This window comes from Balaenoptera borealis, assembly GCF_965194805.1.
Source record: "Balaenoptera borealis genome assembly, chromosome: 12".
Taxonomy (NCBI): Eukaryota; Metazoa; Chordata; class Mammalia; order Artiodactyla; family Balaenopteridae; genus Balaenoptera; species Balaenoptera borealis.
The window spans coordinates 35,537,654-35,554,758 of NC_138869.1; the positions used below are offsets into that span (position 1 = coordinate 35,537,654).

The 17,105-nt window shown below is 36.0% G+C and overlaps 1 protein-coding gene across 50 annotated transcripts in view; it reads right to left on the reverse strand.

Annotated features, from left to right (window-relative positions):
• SLMAP (sarcolemma associated protein) overlaps positions 1 to 17,105 on the reverse strand; it is a 150,914-nt gene that overhangs the window by 39,388 nt on the left and 94,421 nt on the right. For 11 of the 50 annotated variants that reach the window (XM_082344739.1, XM_082344727.1, XM_082344728.1 and 8 more), the window contains exons 11-14: positions 15,488 to 15,652; positions 15,352 to 15,402; positions 14,811 to 14,861; positions 9,555 to 9,617 (exon numbers count right to left, since the gene is read on the reverse strand). In XM_082344739.1, coding sequence (XP_082200865.1) covers positions 9,555 to 9,617; positions 14,811 to 14,861; positions 15,352 to 15,402; positions 15,488 to 15,652 — 330 coding nt within the window. The remainder of the gene's footprint in view (positions 1 to 9,554; positions 9,618 to 14,810; positions 14,862 to 15,351; positions 15,403 to 15,487; positions 15,653 to 17,105) is intronic. The other 39 variants (XM_082344743.1, XM_082344729.1, XM_082344730.1 and 36 more) reach the window with 7 other exon arrangements.

A 17,105-nucleotide genomic window follows, 5' to 3' on the forward strand; every position in this document is an offset into this window, starting at 1 on the left:
TTATTATTCGGGCTTCCCTGGTGGTACAGTGGTTAAGAATCCGCCTGCCAATGCAGAGAACACGGGTTCGAGCCCTGGCCCGGGAAGATCCCACATGCCATGGAGCAACTAAGCCCGTGCGCCACAGCTATTGAGTCTGCGCTCTAGAGCCCGTGCGCCACAACTACTGAAGCCTGCACGCCTAGAGCCCATGCTCCGCAACAAGAGAAGCCACCGCAATGAGAAGCCCGTGCACCACAACGAAGAGTAGCCCCCGCTCGCCGCAAATAAAGAAAGTCCACATGCATGCAGCAACGAAGACTCAACGCAGCCAAAAATAAATAAATAAAAAATAAATAAATTTATTTTAAAAAAAGGTTATTATTCACTCCATTCATTCATTCATTGAACAATTAATTAGGGAGTGCCTACTATATGCCAGACACTGTCCTAGGTGCTGGAAACACTAGAATGAACAAATGACAAAATCCCTGCCCTCCTGATTCTTACATTCTAATGGTGTGGGGAGGGACAGGCAATAAAAAAATAAACAAATAGTATGTCAGATGGCAGTTACAGAGAAAAATAAAACAAGAAATGAGGAAAGGGCCTGTGGAGAAGGCAAAGATATGACGCCTTCCAAAAATGAGTAAGAAAAAATCAAACACAAGAGAAAAAAGGCCAAAGAACAGGAACACAGAATTCACAGGCCAAGAAATGCAAATGTCCAGTAAACATGAAAAATTCTTGGTCTACCCACTAACACAACGCCACGGCATTATTTGCCCATCAGGTTGGCAAACATTCAGTACTGGGAGGAGTGGGTAAATGAGTAATCTTGTGCCCTTTCACAGTGGAAGTGTAAATTAGTATCAATTTTTTTTTTAGAGGGCAATTTGGCAGGAACTATCCAAATGTTGAAAGCACATGCCCTTTGACCCCACAACCCCTCTTCTGTATATCACACTGGAAAGAGAGAGGCTTGTACAAAGATTTCCAATGCAGCACTTGTCTGTACTGGGGGAAAGGAGAATACAAATTTTTAAAGTTTGCCAAGCAAGAAAAAAAGAAAGCATTAGCCTTTGAGATTTCAAAAATTCTTTTCTAATAGCATTAACTACCTGCTACACTTGAATAATTTCTAAATGTTGATGCCTAGTCTAGCTCTCTCTCTCTCACATCCCAGAACCCTAATGCCTAACTGCTTCTCAAACATCTTCACCCAGAAATCCCACAGGAACTTAATCTCACCCCTCAGAACTGCATTTATCTTCTCTTCCTTTCTCCTACATGGATCTGGTATCTCTCCTCTCCTCTTCCATAGCTCTTCATTTGTATCTCTATTAAGCTATACTGCAACTATTTATTTATGTCCACCTTTCCCAACATACTACAAACTCTTTGAGGAATATACTCATTCCTTCAAGTACTCACTATGCACCAGATACAGTACTAGGTACTCTTCATGGATTACCAAGATAAATGTGATAAATCTAGGAATTTAGGGTCTAGTGAAAGCAGGGAGGCATCTTATTAATAATTTAATTCTCAACACAATTATGTCACATAATACAGGTTCCACAAAAGCTTGTTATATGAATATAGCAAATAATGAAATAGTATAAACACAGGTTCTGAAAGCCATTCCATCTTTCTCTAGGATGTTGAAGATTGAAGTACCAACTTTAAAAAATTATAAACACACATTAGGAATAATTTATTGCTCAAAACTCTCTCACCCTTAGAACAAAATCTTAAGTCCCTACCATGATCTACAAGGTCTATAAGCCAACTATGGCCCCACAGAGCCAAATCCAGCCTTCTGCTGCCTCAGTAAATAAAGTTTTATAGGAACATAGCCAGGTCCATTCATTTACATATTGTCCATGGCTGCTTTCCACAACAATGGCAGAGTTTGGTAGCTATAACAAAGACCTTTTAACACACAAAGCCTAAAATATTTACTATCTGGCGTTTTATTTTTTAAAGGCATTTTTATTCTATAACTCCAATTTCAGACCTGCCTTGGGTTTTCATATGGTTTCTCTCCATCTCACACACTCTTTCTGCAGACACATGTACAACTCACTCAGCTTAGTCCCAAATCTGTTCAAGTCCTACATAATACTTTTATCACTCCCTATTGTCTTATAATCTTCCATTTTTTCTTCAGTGGATTTATCACTACCTGACATATTATTAGTTTATTAGTTTTTATCTCCTCAAGAGAATATAAATTCCATGAAGGCAAAGCTATCTTTGTCTTGTTCATTTCTATACCTCCCAAAGCTAAAATAATGCCTGGTATATACATAGTAGATGCTTAATAAATATTTGCTGAATGAATGAATTAGGCATTTATGTTTAAAGAGTTCAAACTTGGAAAAATTATTTGAATATTTTCCTCATTCTAAAAAACTAAGGATTAAATACATATAAAAAGTTTTGAACAGTACCAGTATTAAGCTCTAGATAATAATTACCTGCTGTTATTATCACTATTGAAATTATTTAAGGTTATATTACCAATCTAGTGAATCATTAGTGGCCTGTGATTAAAGTGTTAAGGAAAAGAATATGGTTTTTAAAAAAGTTTCTAACCGCTAGTTCTAAAACTTGGGGTGGAGACCTCAACTCTTTTAAGAAGTACTGAAAATCGGAGACCCCTCAGAGACAAAAAAGAACTTCCATATAATAATAACTACAGGTCTTGAAAGAACTATTTGCCTTGGCACAAATGAAAGATAGATTTTCTTTCTTTTTTTTTTTTGATGTGGACCATTTTTAAAGTCTTTATTCAATTTGTTACAATACTGCTTCTGCTTTATGTTTTGGTTTTTTGGCCGCGAGGCATGTGGGATCTTACTCCTCAACCAGGGATCGAACCCGCACCCCCTACATTGGAAGGCGAAGTCTTAACCACTGGACTGCCAAGGAAGTCCCCAAGATTTTCTTTCTTTTTTAAAACTCCCTCTTTTTGAGGGTTACTCTGGAGAGATTATTATTCATTTTCCCCTGTTTTAAAACCATATTTATTATTTATTATGAAACAACACTTAGAAAGGGGCATAAAACACAAAGGTACAGGTTAATAACATTTTTTTAAAGTTAATGTCTGTATGACTACTGCCCAAATTAAGAAACAGAACCTAACCACCACCTCCAAAGCCTTCCACATTTCCTTTTCCAATCAAAATCCCATGAGGTAAGCATTATCCTGACTTCTATGGTATTTAATTTCTTGCATTTCTTTATAGTCATACTACTCAAATATGTGTGACTAAATAATATAATTTTAGTGGTTTTGAACTTTATTCATCCTATATACCTCAGTGTTTTTTATCCATTTAACTACTGATGGTCTTTCGGGTTATTTCCAGTTTTGAATTACTGTGAATAATGCTGCTCCTGCGAACATTCTTGAATTGCACCTGATATACGTGTTTAGGCATTCTGTAAGGAACCTACCAAGGAAAAGAACTGATGGGTATAAGTTTGACATTTGAGAACCACCACCAAAGCACTTTGTTTAGTCAGAAAACATATTACAGAATTGCAAAAACTGCCAAATATTGTCAAAGACTGAATAGAAGAGAACCAAATTTATTTCTTGGCTGATAAAAATATATTATATACTATCTGTATTACTATGTGGCGCAAAATGAAAGTGAGAAACAACGCAAACAAAAGAAGCTCAAAGGGAGTACAGGTGTGCCTAGTTCTTAGCCATTTTCCTCACATGACAGCTACAACCAATTGAAAGCAGAAGATAAACTCAAACAGTACTATCAGATACTGATGTCAGTTCCCTTGGGATCTTAAACAGACAGAAAAGTAGAAGAATAAAAAAGAACTGCATAATCTGCTGTTGTAAATGCCAATCTGGAGAATATTTCTAAATCTCAAAGTTAAATTTCATTAAAAAAAAAAATGTTATGACTAGGGCATCAAAATAATGTGCTTGAGACCAAATTTTTAAAATGGCATGTATATTGTTAATTTAAAAGTTAAACAATCCCTAGATTGTTGGAAACAGATTACTTTAACAGGAGCAATAAAGCTAGATCAATTAGCTTTCACTGTCTTGAAAATGGGAATAAAAAGGAGGAAAACAAGTTACTTCAACATGAAAGCTCCCACTAACACCCTCTCCAAACTCTGCCCCACGCCCCTGCAAAAAGTCTTCTCCCTTCTAGTTAACACGTATTTCTGTGTGCCAGGAATTACTTAGAGCACTTAGTAAACATTATCTCATTTAATTCTCATAATCCTATGAAGTAGGTACTACCATCCCATTTTATAAATGAGGAAATTGAGGTTTGAAGAGATCATACCACCCAGAGTCATACTGCCAATGAGGGACCAAATCAGAATTCTCATAAAGGTTCCTCTGATCCAACTCTAAACATCATAAATGAAAATGAGCTAACGTTACTTAGAAGGTCATTAAGGGAAATACAGCTAAGAAACTGAGATTAGAATTAACATCAAGGGGCTGGTAGTACAGTGGTTAAGAATCTGCCTGCCAATGCCGGGAACACTGGTTCGAGCCCTGGTCTGGGAAGATCCCACATGCCGTGGAGCAACTAAGCCCGCGAACCACAACTACTGAAGCCCGCGTACCACAACTACTGAAGCCCACGCGCCTACAGCCCGTGCTCCGCAACAAGAGAAGCCACCGCAATGAGAAGCCCTTGCACTGCAACGAAGAGTAGCCGCCGCTTGCCCCAACTAGAGAAAGCCCGCGCACGGTAACGAAGACCCAAGGCAGCCAAAAATACATAAATAGAATAAATAAGTTTATTAAAAAAAAAAAAGAATTAACATCAAGATACAACCAAAGTAAAAATTAACAATCAGCATTCAACATCAAGCCAACAATTTATTTCCCTTCAGAGAATAGCAGCTCACATAGTAGAAAGAAAGCTTTAGAACTGCACAGGGTGACTCTGAGAGGTTGCTAATGTGAATAATAGAGACTTTTTCACAAGGTTATTTGTTTCTGCAGCAAAATACTTAAAGCAATTCCTATTACAGAAGATAATCTGCCTTTCCCTAAAAACAGTTCCAGAGGCTGTCTGTCTTAAAATCTAAGAATAAGGAAGAACAAGAGAAAAAAAAAATTAGAATTCAATGACAGATTTAAAATTCAACGAAATGAACCAATTTCCAGAATACAGAAATGGATTTTTTTTTTTAAAGGAACAGTCTATATACCAAAACACTACTGGCATGAATTTAAGACTATATTCTGTGCAGTTATACTGGAAGAAAATCTGGCAGAAATATTGGAAAGCTAGCTGACTGGGGAAATGGTTGGTACAAATCAACAACAAACAAAAACCCTCCAATACTCTAAGAACAAAGAAATAAAAAATTAGCAACATCTAGTTTAAACTCAAGAGTTTTCCTGTAATGGGGACATTAACTACTAAGAGAAGGGAACCACACCAAGTGTTTTCTATTCTCTGGCATAAATAAACTGCTTTGGCTTAGAGAAATAAAAGTTTAAAAGATGAAAATTTAAAACTCTGTTTCAAGTACAATATGTAATCAGAATAAGCCTGAAATTGTTCAGAGAGGCTGATCTCATAGAGTGATGAAAAGTAAACAGTCACAAGAGCAACACTGATTCAATGCATTACTCCAAATAAGGCAATTTCTATGTGAGAGCAAAGCCCTAAGAGCACAGAGGGTGGAATGAGAGAATCATACACAGATAGTGACTGTAATTTCAAAATGGGGGTGGGAGGCAGGGAGAGAATTTTTTTTTTAATCAGGAAAAAAAATAAGACATGAAATATTAAGAGAATTAGACTTTTGCCTAATATGATAGTAAAAATGATTAAGTCGCATAGTAAGCATGGATTAAGAATACAAAGACATGAGGTTTATTTCATAGGATTCTTAACTCCATCATCAAAAGGGAGATGCCCTTGGGGGAGTGGGTAGTTTGTCTCTACAAAGCAGACCTCAGAGGAAAGTTTCTCTGGCACCCAGACACTGCGACAAACAGTAGCAAGAGAAATCAAAGGGGCAGGCAGCAGTCCAGAGAAGGCTGTTTTTCACTCCATGCCCACCAAGTGATGGCAGGTCTCTACATCCTTAGCTTCTCTACCTTTTACGCCCTTCATCCTTTCACTCAGCATACAAGTTAATCAAGTGGCAGAATTCACAAAATATGTATGAAACAGATTTAGAGATGTACAACTTTTAACTCAGAAAGCATCTTTAGCAAGCATACAAAAGTCTCAATGTATTCATTAAAGTTTATATGGTAAACCTTGAGTGACTAAAATTTGCAGGGAACATGGTATGTGGAGTTCAGCTTAAACCAAACTTCATGCCTGAATCTCTGAAGAAGAAAATTTGCGAAAACTTTTTAGTAAGTTTTATTAAAGTTACTTGTTAATTCTAGATTTTATATGATGTATTTTTATATAGAAAATTTACTTCACAGTTCTGGAATTATGCAAAAGGTTATATTTGAATCTGTTCAAAATCCAATCTCTATGCCAGAGATTAAAAGCTTTTCTCCTAGTGACTTCCCTGGCAGTCCAGTGGTTAAGAATCTGCCTTCCAATGCAGGGGACGTGGGTTCCATCCCTGGTCGGGGAACTAAGATCCCACATGCTGCGGGGCAACTAAGCCTGCGCGCCACGACTACTGAACTCCGGCGTGTCAACTAGAGAGCCTGCGTGCTGCAAACTACAGAGCCCACGTGCTCTGGAGCCTGAGCACCACAACTAGAGAGAAGCCTGCCCGGTGCAGCGAGGAGCCCACGAGCGCAACGGAAGATCCCACGTGCCACAACTAAGACTTGATGCTGCCATAAATGAATGAATGAATGAATGAATAAATATTTTTTTTAAAAAGCTTTTCGCCTAAAAGATAATTAAAAGAAATAGTCTGTTTTACCATAAAAGGAAAACAAATTGAAATGTGTTCCGACCCATTTAATTTCCTCAAAATCACCTTATAAATGGAGAGAGCCAACAACCAAATTGTCCTCTTACGGAGTCATACACATAAACTGAAAAAAAATCTGTCAATATATTTAAAATAGGCATGATGAGACTTCCCTGGTGGCACTGTGGTTAAGAATCCGCCTGCCAATGCAGAGGACACGGGTTTGAGCCATGGTCCAGGAAGATCCCACATGCTGTGGAGAAACTAAGCCCATGCGCCACAACTACTGAGTCTGCACTCCAGAGCCCACATGCCTGAGGCCCGTGCTCCGTAACAAGAGAAGCCACCGCAATGAGAAGCCCTCGCACCACAACGAAGAGTAGCCCCCGCTCTCCACAACTAGAGAAAGCCCGCGCACAGCAATGAAGACCCCACGCGGCCAAAAATAAATAAATAAATTAAAAAATAAAATAAAATAAAATAGGCGTGATGACTCCTATGGAAGTGAACTATTTGCTTTCTAATTTTTAAAACACCAAGTGAATTTACACTATACAAGCACAGTAAATAATGAAAGCTAGGTACTTAATATTTGCTTTTTAAAAGACGAAACAAAAATATGAAGTATTACTGCTCACAGAATATAAGCTTCATTGTCAAGATCATAAATCAGTTCAAGATGCCTATCAATGAAAATAATGGCAAAAAAGTTTGTGTGCTTGTCAAAAAATAATCCAAAATTGTTTCAAAAGTTCACTTGAGTAAGATTTTTGCTGAATTTGCCTAGCTTGCCATAATACTTATTATTAAGCATGACAATTTCAATAATGGCACCTTGTCATCAAACAATAAAAATGTCATAAAATAATGAAAATGAGAACAAATCAAACCAGAGGTAACCCTTACTATGCCAGCTCCAGCTATCCAAATTTAAGGAGCCAAACAGATTTGGAAAATTTGAGATACAACTCTTGCTACTTGCCACCAAAACTCAGGAACCAAACAGATTCAGATAACAAGCTATATCCCTAGCTACCTGAATTTACAATCCAAACTTCCACTATTTATACTTAAGAACCCAGTGGATTCAGACATCTAGGAATGCTTATATTTTATTTTTTCTGTTCTTTGGTTCACTCTTTGTCCAAAAAAACAGGGTTTTATATTCTCATTTCCCCTCTGTGTATCACATTTAGCAATTACCCATGCCATTACATAGTCCTTGTAAACATTATTTTATTGACTAATATCCTCACTGAGGGGATTCCTGTAATTTATATAACTTCTGCTCAATCTCTGAATGTTTATTTGCCCCCATAACTATGACCCCATAAAAATCTCCAAACATCTTTTTCTTTATTTAAAACAAACATTGCTCTGTGTTAAAACTACAGCTAATTATTTTACACATTTTATAATAACACTTTAAATGATTTTTGCAAACTGTAACTTAGTAAAACATTATTTTGATAGTTCTCTGTTCTTATTTCTTTAGGCTCAAAATATAAATCCCAAAAGCGCAAAATAAAAATAACTTATTTTAAAATGGTCACATGTAACACAACTAAGCATAAAACCCTTCTCCTAAAGATTTATATTTTAGATTACATATTCTACTTTTAGTTGGTTTCAGTGGGTACCAATTATTTTGCCCCAATCCCTGCGTCTGCTGTCTGTAAAAATGAGATTTAGTAACCAGAAGGTAACAAAAAGATGCACTAATCTATGCTTTATGAAAAGACTGTTAAAGAACAAAGAAATGTGCCATATTTATTAAACAATTTGGCTCAAAGTAATATTAAACTTACATTCAACATTAGAGTCTCTAAAATGGACAAAAACAGAAGTTCTTCTAAAACTACTAAATGAAATTCCATGTTTCCTTAAAGCATCTCTAAGGAGTATAACGTGTGATCTGTTGAGTTTGTGCCTGCTATAACTACCAGGTGTGACCCTTACGATCCACGAACGCTCTTGAGATTGGCGGGGTGGGAGCAAAGGGTGGAACAGTAACCACACATGCATGCACACCCATAAAATGAATTCATGAGCATAAATACTGGGAAAACCACTCATTTCAAAGAGAGAGCGAACAGGAAGAAAAAAATGCCTGACAAAGTGTGTGTCTGATAGGAAAAAGTATAGATTTCACCAATGAATCTTTACTACACATAGTGACCTTTAATTGTTACTAAGAAACTAAGAGAATAACACAACCTTGTGATTGTTACAGGTTTAAGCAGTCACATGATTTTCAAGTAAGACGGAATACACAATTCTTTTGTTCAGAATTCAGCATTCAGAATTCTTTTGTTCTAAATCACCTCAAAAGCCAACCTGTCTATCTTTAAAATATTATTAAAATTAGCCTTGTACAACTTCCCCAGGGTAGGTAGTAGATGTCACACTGTCGGACAATCTATTACTACTTCTTCTCTAGAAAGCTCTTGCTACCCTAAGGGGTATCTCCAGATCTGAGTGTCCAAACGAAATCGCTATTTTTGTGATTCATAAATTATAAATTTTTGAAAAGAACCACTGCTCTGAAGATGGCCTTTGTGCACTTCTACCATAAACAAACACGTTGAGATGTTAATTTTTCCTCTCATTTTTCAGTTTAGACCCTGACTTCATTAAAATCAATGTGAAAAATACTCTGTACTCACTCTGGCATTCTATGAATTGATGAATAAAAGTGCAGTCCCCGCCACTCTTTGAAAGCAAGTGCTCTAATAAAGAAAGAAACACCTTTAAGGATACAGTTTTTGTTGCTGTTTTTGAAAACCAACAGCAAAGGTAGGAAAACCAAAATGTATTAACATGGGTAACTGAATAAGATTAATAAAAGTTTAATATATTTTAATACTAACAGCAGACATATTTTGGAGTTAAAGTTAAATGACTGAAAATTATAATTATATAATCTTAATCTGTACCCCAAATGGTTAGCTTTTAAAGGTGCAGTTTCTATCCAAATAGCTCAAGAAAACCATAGAAATATATTGCTTTAAAAAGCTTCTCCCACTTTTAAAATACATCTTTTTCTATGAGAGCTTAACAAATACCCTTAAATAATTTAAAAATTTTATACTTGTTCTTACTGAATTAATTTTCAAATGACTGTTCTCTAACAGTCCCCCTTCAAAGATATTCATCTTAGTTAAGAGGCAAACAGTAAATACTTTAAGAATACCAGAAAATGCCTTAAAATTTTTAAGAAACTGATATAATATTTTAATTTTTCCACTTTCATTTCACTAGTAGTCTTTCCCCTTGAGTCACTTAATCTATACTTCATACACTATCAAATCATTACATTATTATCTCTGCCTAAATGATTAAAATCAATGCCCGTACATTTTAAAATTAGAGCTTGGTAAATCGTTTCGCTCAGGTCAAACAGATATTTTTTTTTTCAATAAGTAAAGAGAATCAAAACCTAACACAGTAGTTTAATAAACGTTTCAGCCCTTTTCTTACAATAAGCTTTATTTACTTTGATTCAAAGAGTTAACTTCTAAATCTGGATAACATCCTTCAAGTACATATTTGTATCTTTCAAAACTACCAAACAGACATTGGAAGTTCAAGTGTTAAAAATATATTCCAACATGATGACTATCTAGAAGGTGTAAAAGCACAAAAACCTGTCAAAGAGGACGAGTCAGTACCACTCTGACTGTAAAAGCTTCTTTTCTCTTCCACCTGGCCTCACCCCTCATCATTTCAATTTTGCTTAAGAGGCAGGCATCTCCCACTCTGATGGCTGGACAACCTCTCTTGACACCCTTACTGATAGCCTTCTTCTTTACCTTCATATTCAAATCTCTCATTATCCTTTATCTACTTACATGGTATGCTGATATATATTTCTATATAAGTATACATACACAGTTATATATAGTTGTAACTGCATGTAACACATACATATATATAACTACATACAGTTATACAGAAATACAATGAAAAAGAAAAAAAAAAAAGGCTAACTGCAATAGAAATTAGAAATTAAAAAAAAAAATCGAATAAGTAGCATTTGCCAATTGCAGCCAAGAAATCCAAAACAGGAGTCTTCAGTTGAATAGTAATTACCAAAATAAAAAGTTGTTTACATAAATCCTATGTAAGCTATATAACATTTTCAAAACTCAAACTGTACAATATCACTGTTAAATATGAAAACTCAGTAAAACCAAATTTTAGCCTAACTAAAGGACTTTATAAAACATATTTAAATATATATATATTTGAAACCAAATTTCAGAGAAGCATCACAAGACTTCAGATGAAATTTATTAATGCAGGACATCCCACCATCACACACCAAGCCAAAAATCAAACTTTTTACCTACTCTGATTTTACTATTGGACTCTACATTAAAATATCTACTATACTAGTTTGGATAAAATGCAAGATTAATATAAAAAGATAAATATACATGTGACTTTCACAAAGGTTATTTCCTAAGATACATGAGAGAAAAGTCTTTCAGGTAGTATATGTAAAGGATTTGGATCATGACACTTTTAACACTTCATTACTTGAATTCAGGCCCTTGGGAATTTCACTTTGCAAAAAACTATAAAAGATGTCACTGATAATCCAAACCAAGAATCAAGAATCAGATACTGAAAGTGCCGGGGCGGGGGAGGGGGTGTGTCCTATGATACCAAATAGAGCTGTAGGAACGTAAAGAAAAAGCAGATACAGAAACATAATAGAGAATCATGACACTTAAAATGTGTTTTATTTATACATGAGTTACCTATGGGTTTTGATTTTTTATACCTGTGTTGTCCAATACAGTAGCCATTAGCCACATGTGGCCACTGAGCCCTTAAAAAGTTGTTAGTTTGAATTGAGATGTGTTGTCAGTGTAAATTAAATATATACTGATTTCAAAGACTTACTAAGGAAAAAAGAATGTGAAATCCTCATTTGTAATCTTTTAATATTGATTACATATTGAAATAATATTTTGGATATAGTGGGTTAAAGTAAATATATTATTAAATACATTATTAAAAATTTACCTATTTCTTTTTATAATTTTAATGTGGCTACCAGAAAATTTTAAGTTATGTGTGTGGCTCTCAGAATAGTTCTATTAGACAGAGCTTTTCTATGCCTTCTAAGATATATTTAAAATATGCTTATAACATTTTAAAAATTACAGTACAAAACTGTGCTTATAGCAGCTACTTTAGATTTAAGTAATCTCAAAAATGGGATTTAGTGGAGAAGTATTATTAATCTTAACTTCTCCAGACATTTTTGAAATATTCTCTTACAACCATACTTGGTTCTCACTCTATTTAAAGAGTAGTTTTAGTTAAAATCATATCTGATAGCACATTATGATTGTGGACTTTCGCAATATTTGAATACTTGACAATTGGTTTCTTACTATATCATAAATGATTCAGAATAGACCTATCTTATTCCAAAATCTACTTTGTAACTAAATCCAGTGTATGAATCTTTTGTGCATATCCAGATATTTACTACTCAGTTTCTTTAAAGACATTCTATTAGTCACTCTCACACTACTCAATTTAGCACTACCAAAAAAACAAATACCAGCAAGGGGAAAATAATCATAGCAAGGAGCACCCTAAAGTGTCCGAAATATCTTATTCAGTGTTTTTTTTTTTTGGGGGGGGTGCTGCATTGGGTCTTTGTTGCTGCCCTCAGGTTTTCTCTAGTTGCAGTGAGCGGGAGCTACTCTTCGTTGCAGTGCACGGGTTTCTCATCGCAGTGGCTTCTCTTGTTGTGGAGCATGGGCTCTAGGCATGGGCTTCAGTAGTTGCAGCACGTGGGCTCAGTAGTTGTGGCGCACGGGTTTAGTTGCTCCGTGGCATGTGGGATCTTCCAGGACCAGGGATCTAATCCATGTCCCCTGTATTGGCAGGCAGATTCTTAACCACTGCACCACCAGGGAAGTCCCCTTATTCAGTTTTAAATCAAGGAGCTGTCTACAACTATTCTCATCTAAATCAACTGGAATTGGCAAAAAATTTTAAGCAGTAATTTGACAATTCTAAATAGTATAAAGATGGTTCAATGTATATAAAAAGATTTAAAAAAAATATATATTTGTTATTTATTTTTGGCTGCATTGGGTCTTTGTCACCGTGCAGGCTTTCTCTAGTTGCCGCGAGCCGGGGCTACTCTTCATTGTGGTGCGTGGGCTTCTCATTGTGGTGGCTTCTCTTGTTGCGGAGCACAGGCTCTAGGAGCACGGGCTTAGTTGCTCCACGGCATGTGGGATCTTCCCGGGTCAGGGCTCGAGCCCGTGTCCCCTGCATTGGCAGGCGGATTATTAACCACTGCACCACCAGGGAAGTCCCCTTATTCAGTTTTAAATCAAGGAGCTGTCTACAACTATTCTCATATAAATCAACTGGAATTGGCAAAAAATTTTAAGCAGTAATTTGACAATTCTAAATAGTATAAAGATGGGTCAGTGTATATAAAAAGATTCTTAACTGAAGGAATAGAATGTTCCCAGCTCTGAGTTAACACTAACATTATCCATGAATACATGCTCAAGTCAAAAGGGTGATGGATTTGAATAAGAAGTGTACATGCCAGAAAGAGAAAACAGGGCAAAATAATGACAAGAGAAAAATATAAATTCATTTAAGAATGAGAAGCTTTTAGAAGATGAGGATTAAGTCTTTTTACATGTTTGCTAAATATACTTCAGTAATAGTGGTGCAATGAATATAAACTACACCTTTAAAAAGTCTCAAATTGAAACTCAAACTGAAATTTTAAAATGTCAATGTATTTCACAAAACATACATAAAATAGCCAAATAACAATGATTAATGAAACATTTTTAAAATTTAGAGTTTCAAGATTTGTTATATACAGAGCATTTAGCTCTTGACCTTGCGGCTCACGTATACATGATTACCTGAGCCTATTATCCAGTTCTTGATTAAAAACCAACCAACCAAACTGAATCAAAACAAACCAAAAAAGCACCTCCTAACTTTATCAGAGTTTGGTTGCTGCCCAAGAACTATAAAGATATCCCCTGATACATGGAAAAAGTATTTAGTAAGAAATTCTTGGGTATCGACCTTGATGTCTTCCACCAACTTCTGTATAAAAACTGAGTTGAGAGGCACATATATTTGTAAACACAGAAAACAGTTTTATTCATTTTGTACTCTAAGCAACCAATGCAGAATTTGGCATATAGTTGGTGCTCAATTAATGCTGGGTGAATGGGGTGGGGAGGAGGAATCTTCATGACTGAAGGAATATAGAAACCATTGAGTAGAAACCCCATGTTGCTGTAAGAAAACCAACAGAGGCTGTACATTTTTGGCAAGAGATAACCCAAGCTATCCAGAAAGAAGGGTCATGTATCAAGAACAAATAAAGAATTTTTCAGATGGCAGAAATGACTGACCCTGTTATCTCTAATTGATGAAACAGACGGATAAAGAGAGCAATTTCTATGACACGTCCAAAGGCTCACTGGCCTCTGAAGTAAACTCTTGGCCAGGAAGGGGGCAGGGGGTGCACAAACATTAAAAAATGGCGGCCAATTATCCCCAGGAAGCGGTATTTGATGGAAGAAACTGGTAGTATCATCTCTGAAAATATAGTGGGGGAAAAAGGCTATACTATGTTATATAAGCCAGTACTAAAGTTGAACATTATCATTTTCTTGTTATTTGAATAATTGAAATTTCCATATAACAAGGGATATCTAACCATAGATCACAGAATTAAGAATTACAAAATAAAGGGAAGCTTGATTTTTAAAAGATGGGATTTAATAGTCAATGAGCAGCATGCTTTTCATTCCAAACGCTTAAAACCTAAAAACCCTGACTTCTCTATCCTCCTTAAATAGTAAAAGGATATCATGAAAGAAAAATATTTAAGTTTTTTACACTACCTTTTTCTGTGCTCCCATTTATTTTAGGTAAGAAGTCATCAACTTGTATCCCTAGGATTAAGACAGTGTATCATTGCCTGATCAAAGAAAGTATTATTTAAAACTGGTCTCAAGTGTAACCATGGCATTTTGTATCCCTACTTACATTAAGACTGATAGAACACTTTAAATTTATTTTTACAAGAAGGGTTCAACTTGCCATTTTCTATCATCTCAGAGAAAACCTACAACTGCTTAGTAAGCTGCCAGTGACCCTCAAAAGAAAAAGGATCCTGCTGTTGATGTGTTTTTCTTATTTAAATATCTCTAAGCAGACCGTCTCAGAGGTAGAAATTTCATTCATCTCAAGGACTAAACAATGGTGCCCACTGGTGGCAATCAAGCATATTTTTAAAGGAAATTTTCTGAAAGAGGGTAGATACTTTACACCTAATACGTAAAACACCCTTCTTAAAGAAATAAGTACCCAATGTGAGATAGTAAACATCAAAAATCTAATAATAAAAATTCAGCTTTAAGTAAGAAATTTGGTGACACCTACCTAAGCTGCTGCATTCTTTAAGAGTTTTCTCTTGAAGATGTTCTAACCGTACTGTAAATAAAAGTCCAAGAAAAAGATATTTCACAGATAAAAAGAAAAAATCAAATCAAATCAATTTCTGGATTAGCTAACTTACCTTGTAAAGCTGTTAGCCTTTCATTGGTGAAGTCATTATCAGCTTGCAAAGCTTCTATTTTTGCCTGGAGCTCCTGTTCTTTTTCTTCCATTTCATCTATTTTATGTTGTAATTCTTTTTTCTCAGCTTGTCCCTTCTGTTGGATTTCCTCTTGTTTTCCCTCTGCTACCTGTTGAAAAAGAAAAAGAAAATTCAGCTGTTTTAATAAAATCGAACCTTGATTTAAGAGGTCTAAAGCAGGACTGCTTTTATTCACATAAACTTCTAAAGAGAATATTCTATATTATAGAACATATCTGTAAATGTCAAAATGATGTCAAAAGTGATATGCACTGTGTCATGCCTCCATATCACCTAGGAGAGAAAAACTTGTAGCAAGCAAGCAAACTCAGTACATACGGAGATTATAGGGGTCAAAATGAAAAACACATTTTTGAAGAGGGAAATAACGGTTTTCCCTGAAATTACTATTGTTCCAATTAGTTTGTAAGTTCTAAAATGTAACTTATTCTGAAATTTTAAACAAAATTACCTTTAGCTAAAGGAATGATGATTACAAGCACTTTTTTAAATGACCTCTTTTTAACAAGTCCAATATTTAAAGCTATTATAGGTTAACCAATCACACAAAGGGGAGGTACGCTCTGGTCTTCTCTAACAAATGTGTATCTTCTAGCCACTCAATCCATGGTTTGAATTATATAAAGATGCGTCTTCACAAACTCAGTTCTAACATTTTACAGCAGTAGTCCCCAACCTTTTTTTTTTAAAAAAAGCATTTTTAAAAATTTATTTATTTTTATTATTAATTAATTAATTTATTTTTGGTTGCACCGGGTCTTATTTGCAGCACGTGTGCTCCTTAGTTGCGGCCATGGGCTCCTTAATTGTGGCATGCAAACTCTTAGTTGTGGCATGCATGTGGGATCTAGTTCCCTGACCAGGGATCGAACCTGCGTCCCCTGCATTGGAAGGTGGATTCTTAACCACTGTGCCACCAGGGAAGTCCCAGTCCCCAACCTTTTTGGCACCAGGGACCAGTTTTGTGGAAGACCATTTTTCAACAGATGGGGGGGATAGGGATGGTTCAGGTGGTAATGTGAGCGATGGGGGGGATGGTTCAGGTGGTAATGTGAGTGATGGGGAGTGGTAGATGAAGTTTCGCTCGCTTGCTCGCCCACCACTCATCTCCTGCTGTGCCGCCTGGTTCCTAACAGGCCGCGGACCATTAGTGGTCTGCGGTCCGCGGGTTGGGGACCCCTGTTTTACAGGACCAACTTGGCATTACCTATGGTCTGGTCTGTCCTCATCCTAAATGTCCTACAGCTACAAGGAGATGCAGCTGAAGCAAAGCCAATGGCCTCCTTGGAAGGAATCACTCCAAGGTTCCCTCTGGGCTTGTACTAGCACTAACATAGCTGGGCCCTGATTTTGGGACACCCGAAAGATAAGCAGATTCCAGTTTTTCAAAAGTCTAAAATAAGTATCTTGGGTTTTGCTGACTCTCATCTATTTCCTGTTACATATTTTTAAATGCCTATTATGAAGTACTACTTATTTCCATCCAAAGGAAATATGTCAGCTTTTACAAACTTTCAGTTATCTGTGGTAAGGGTGT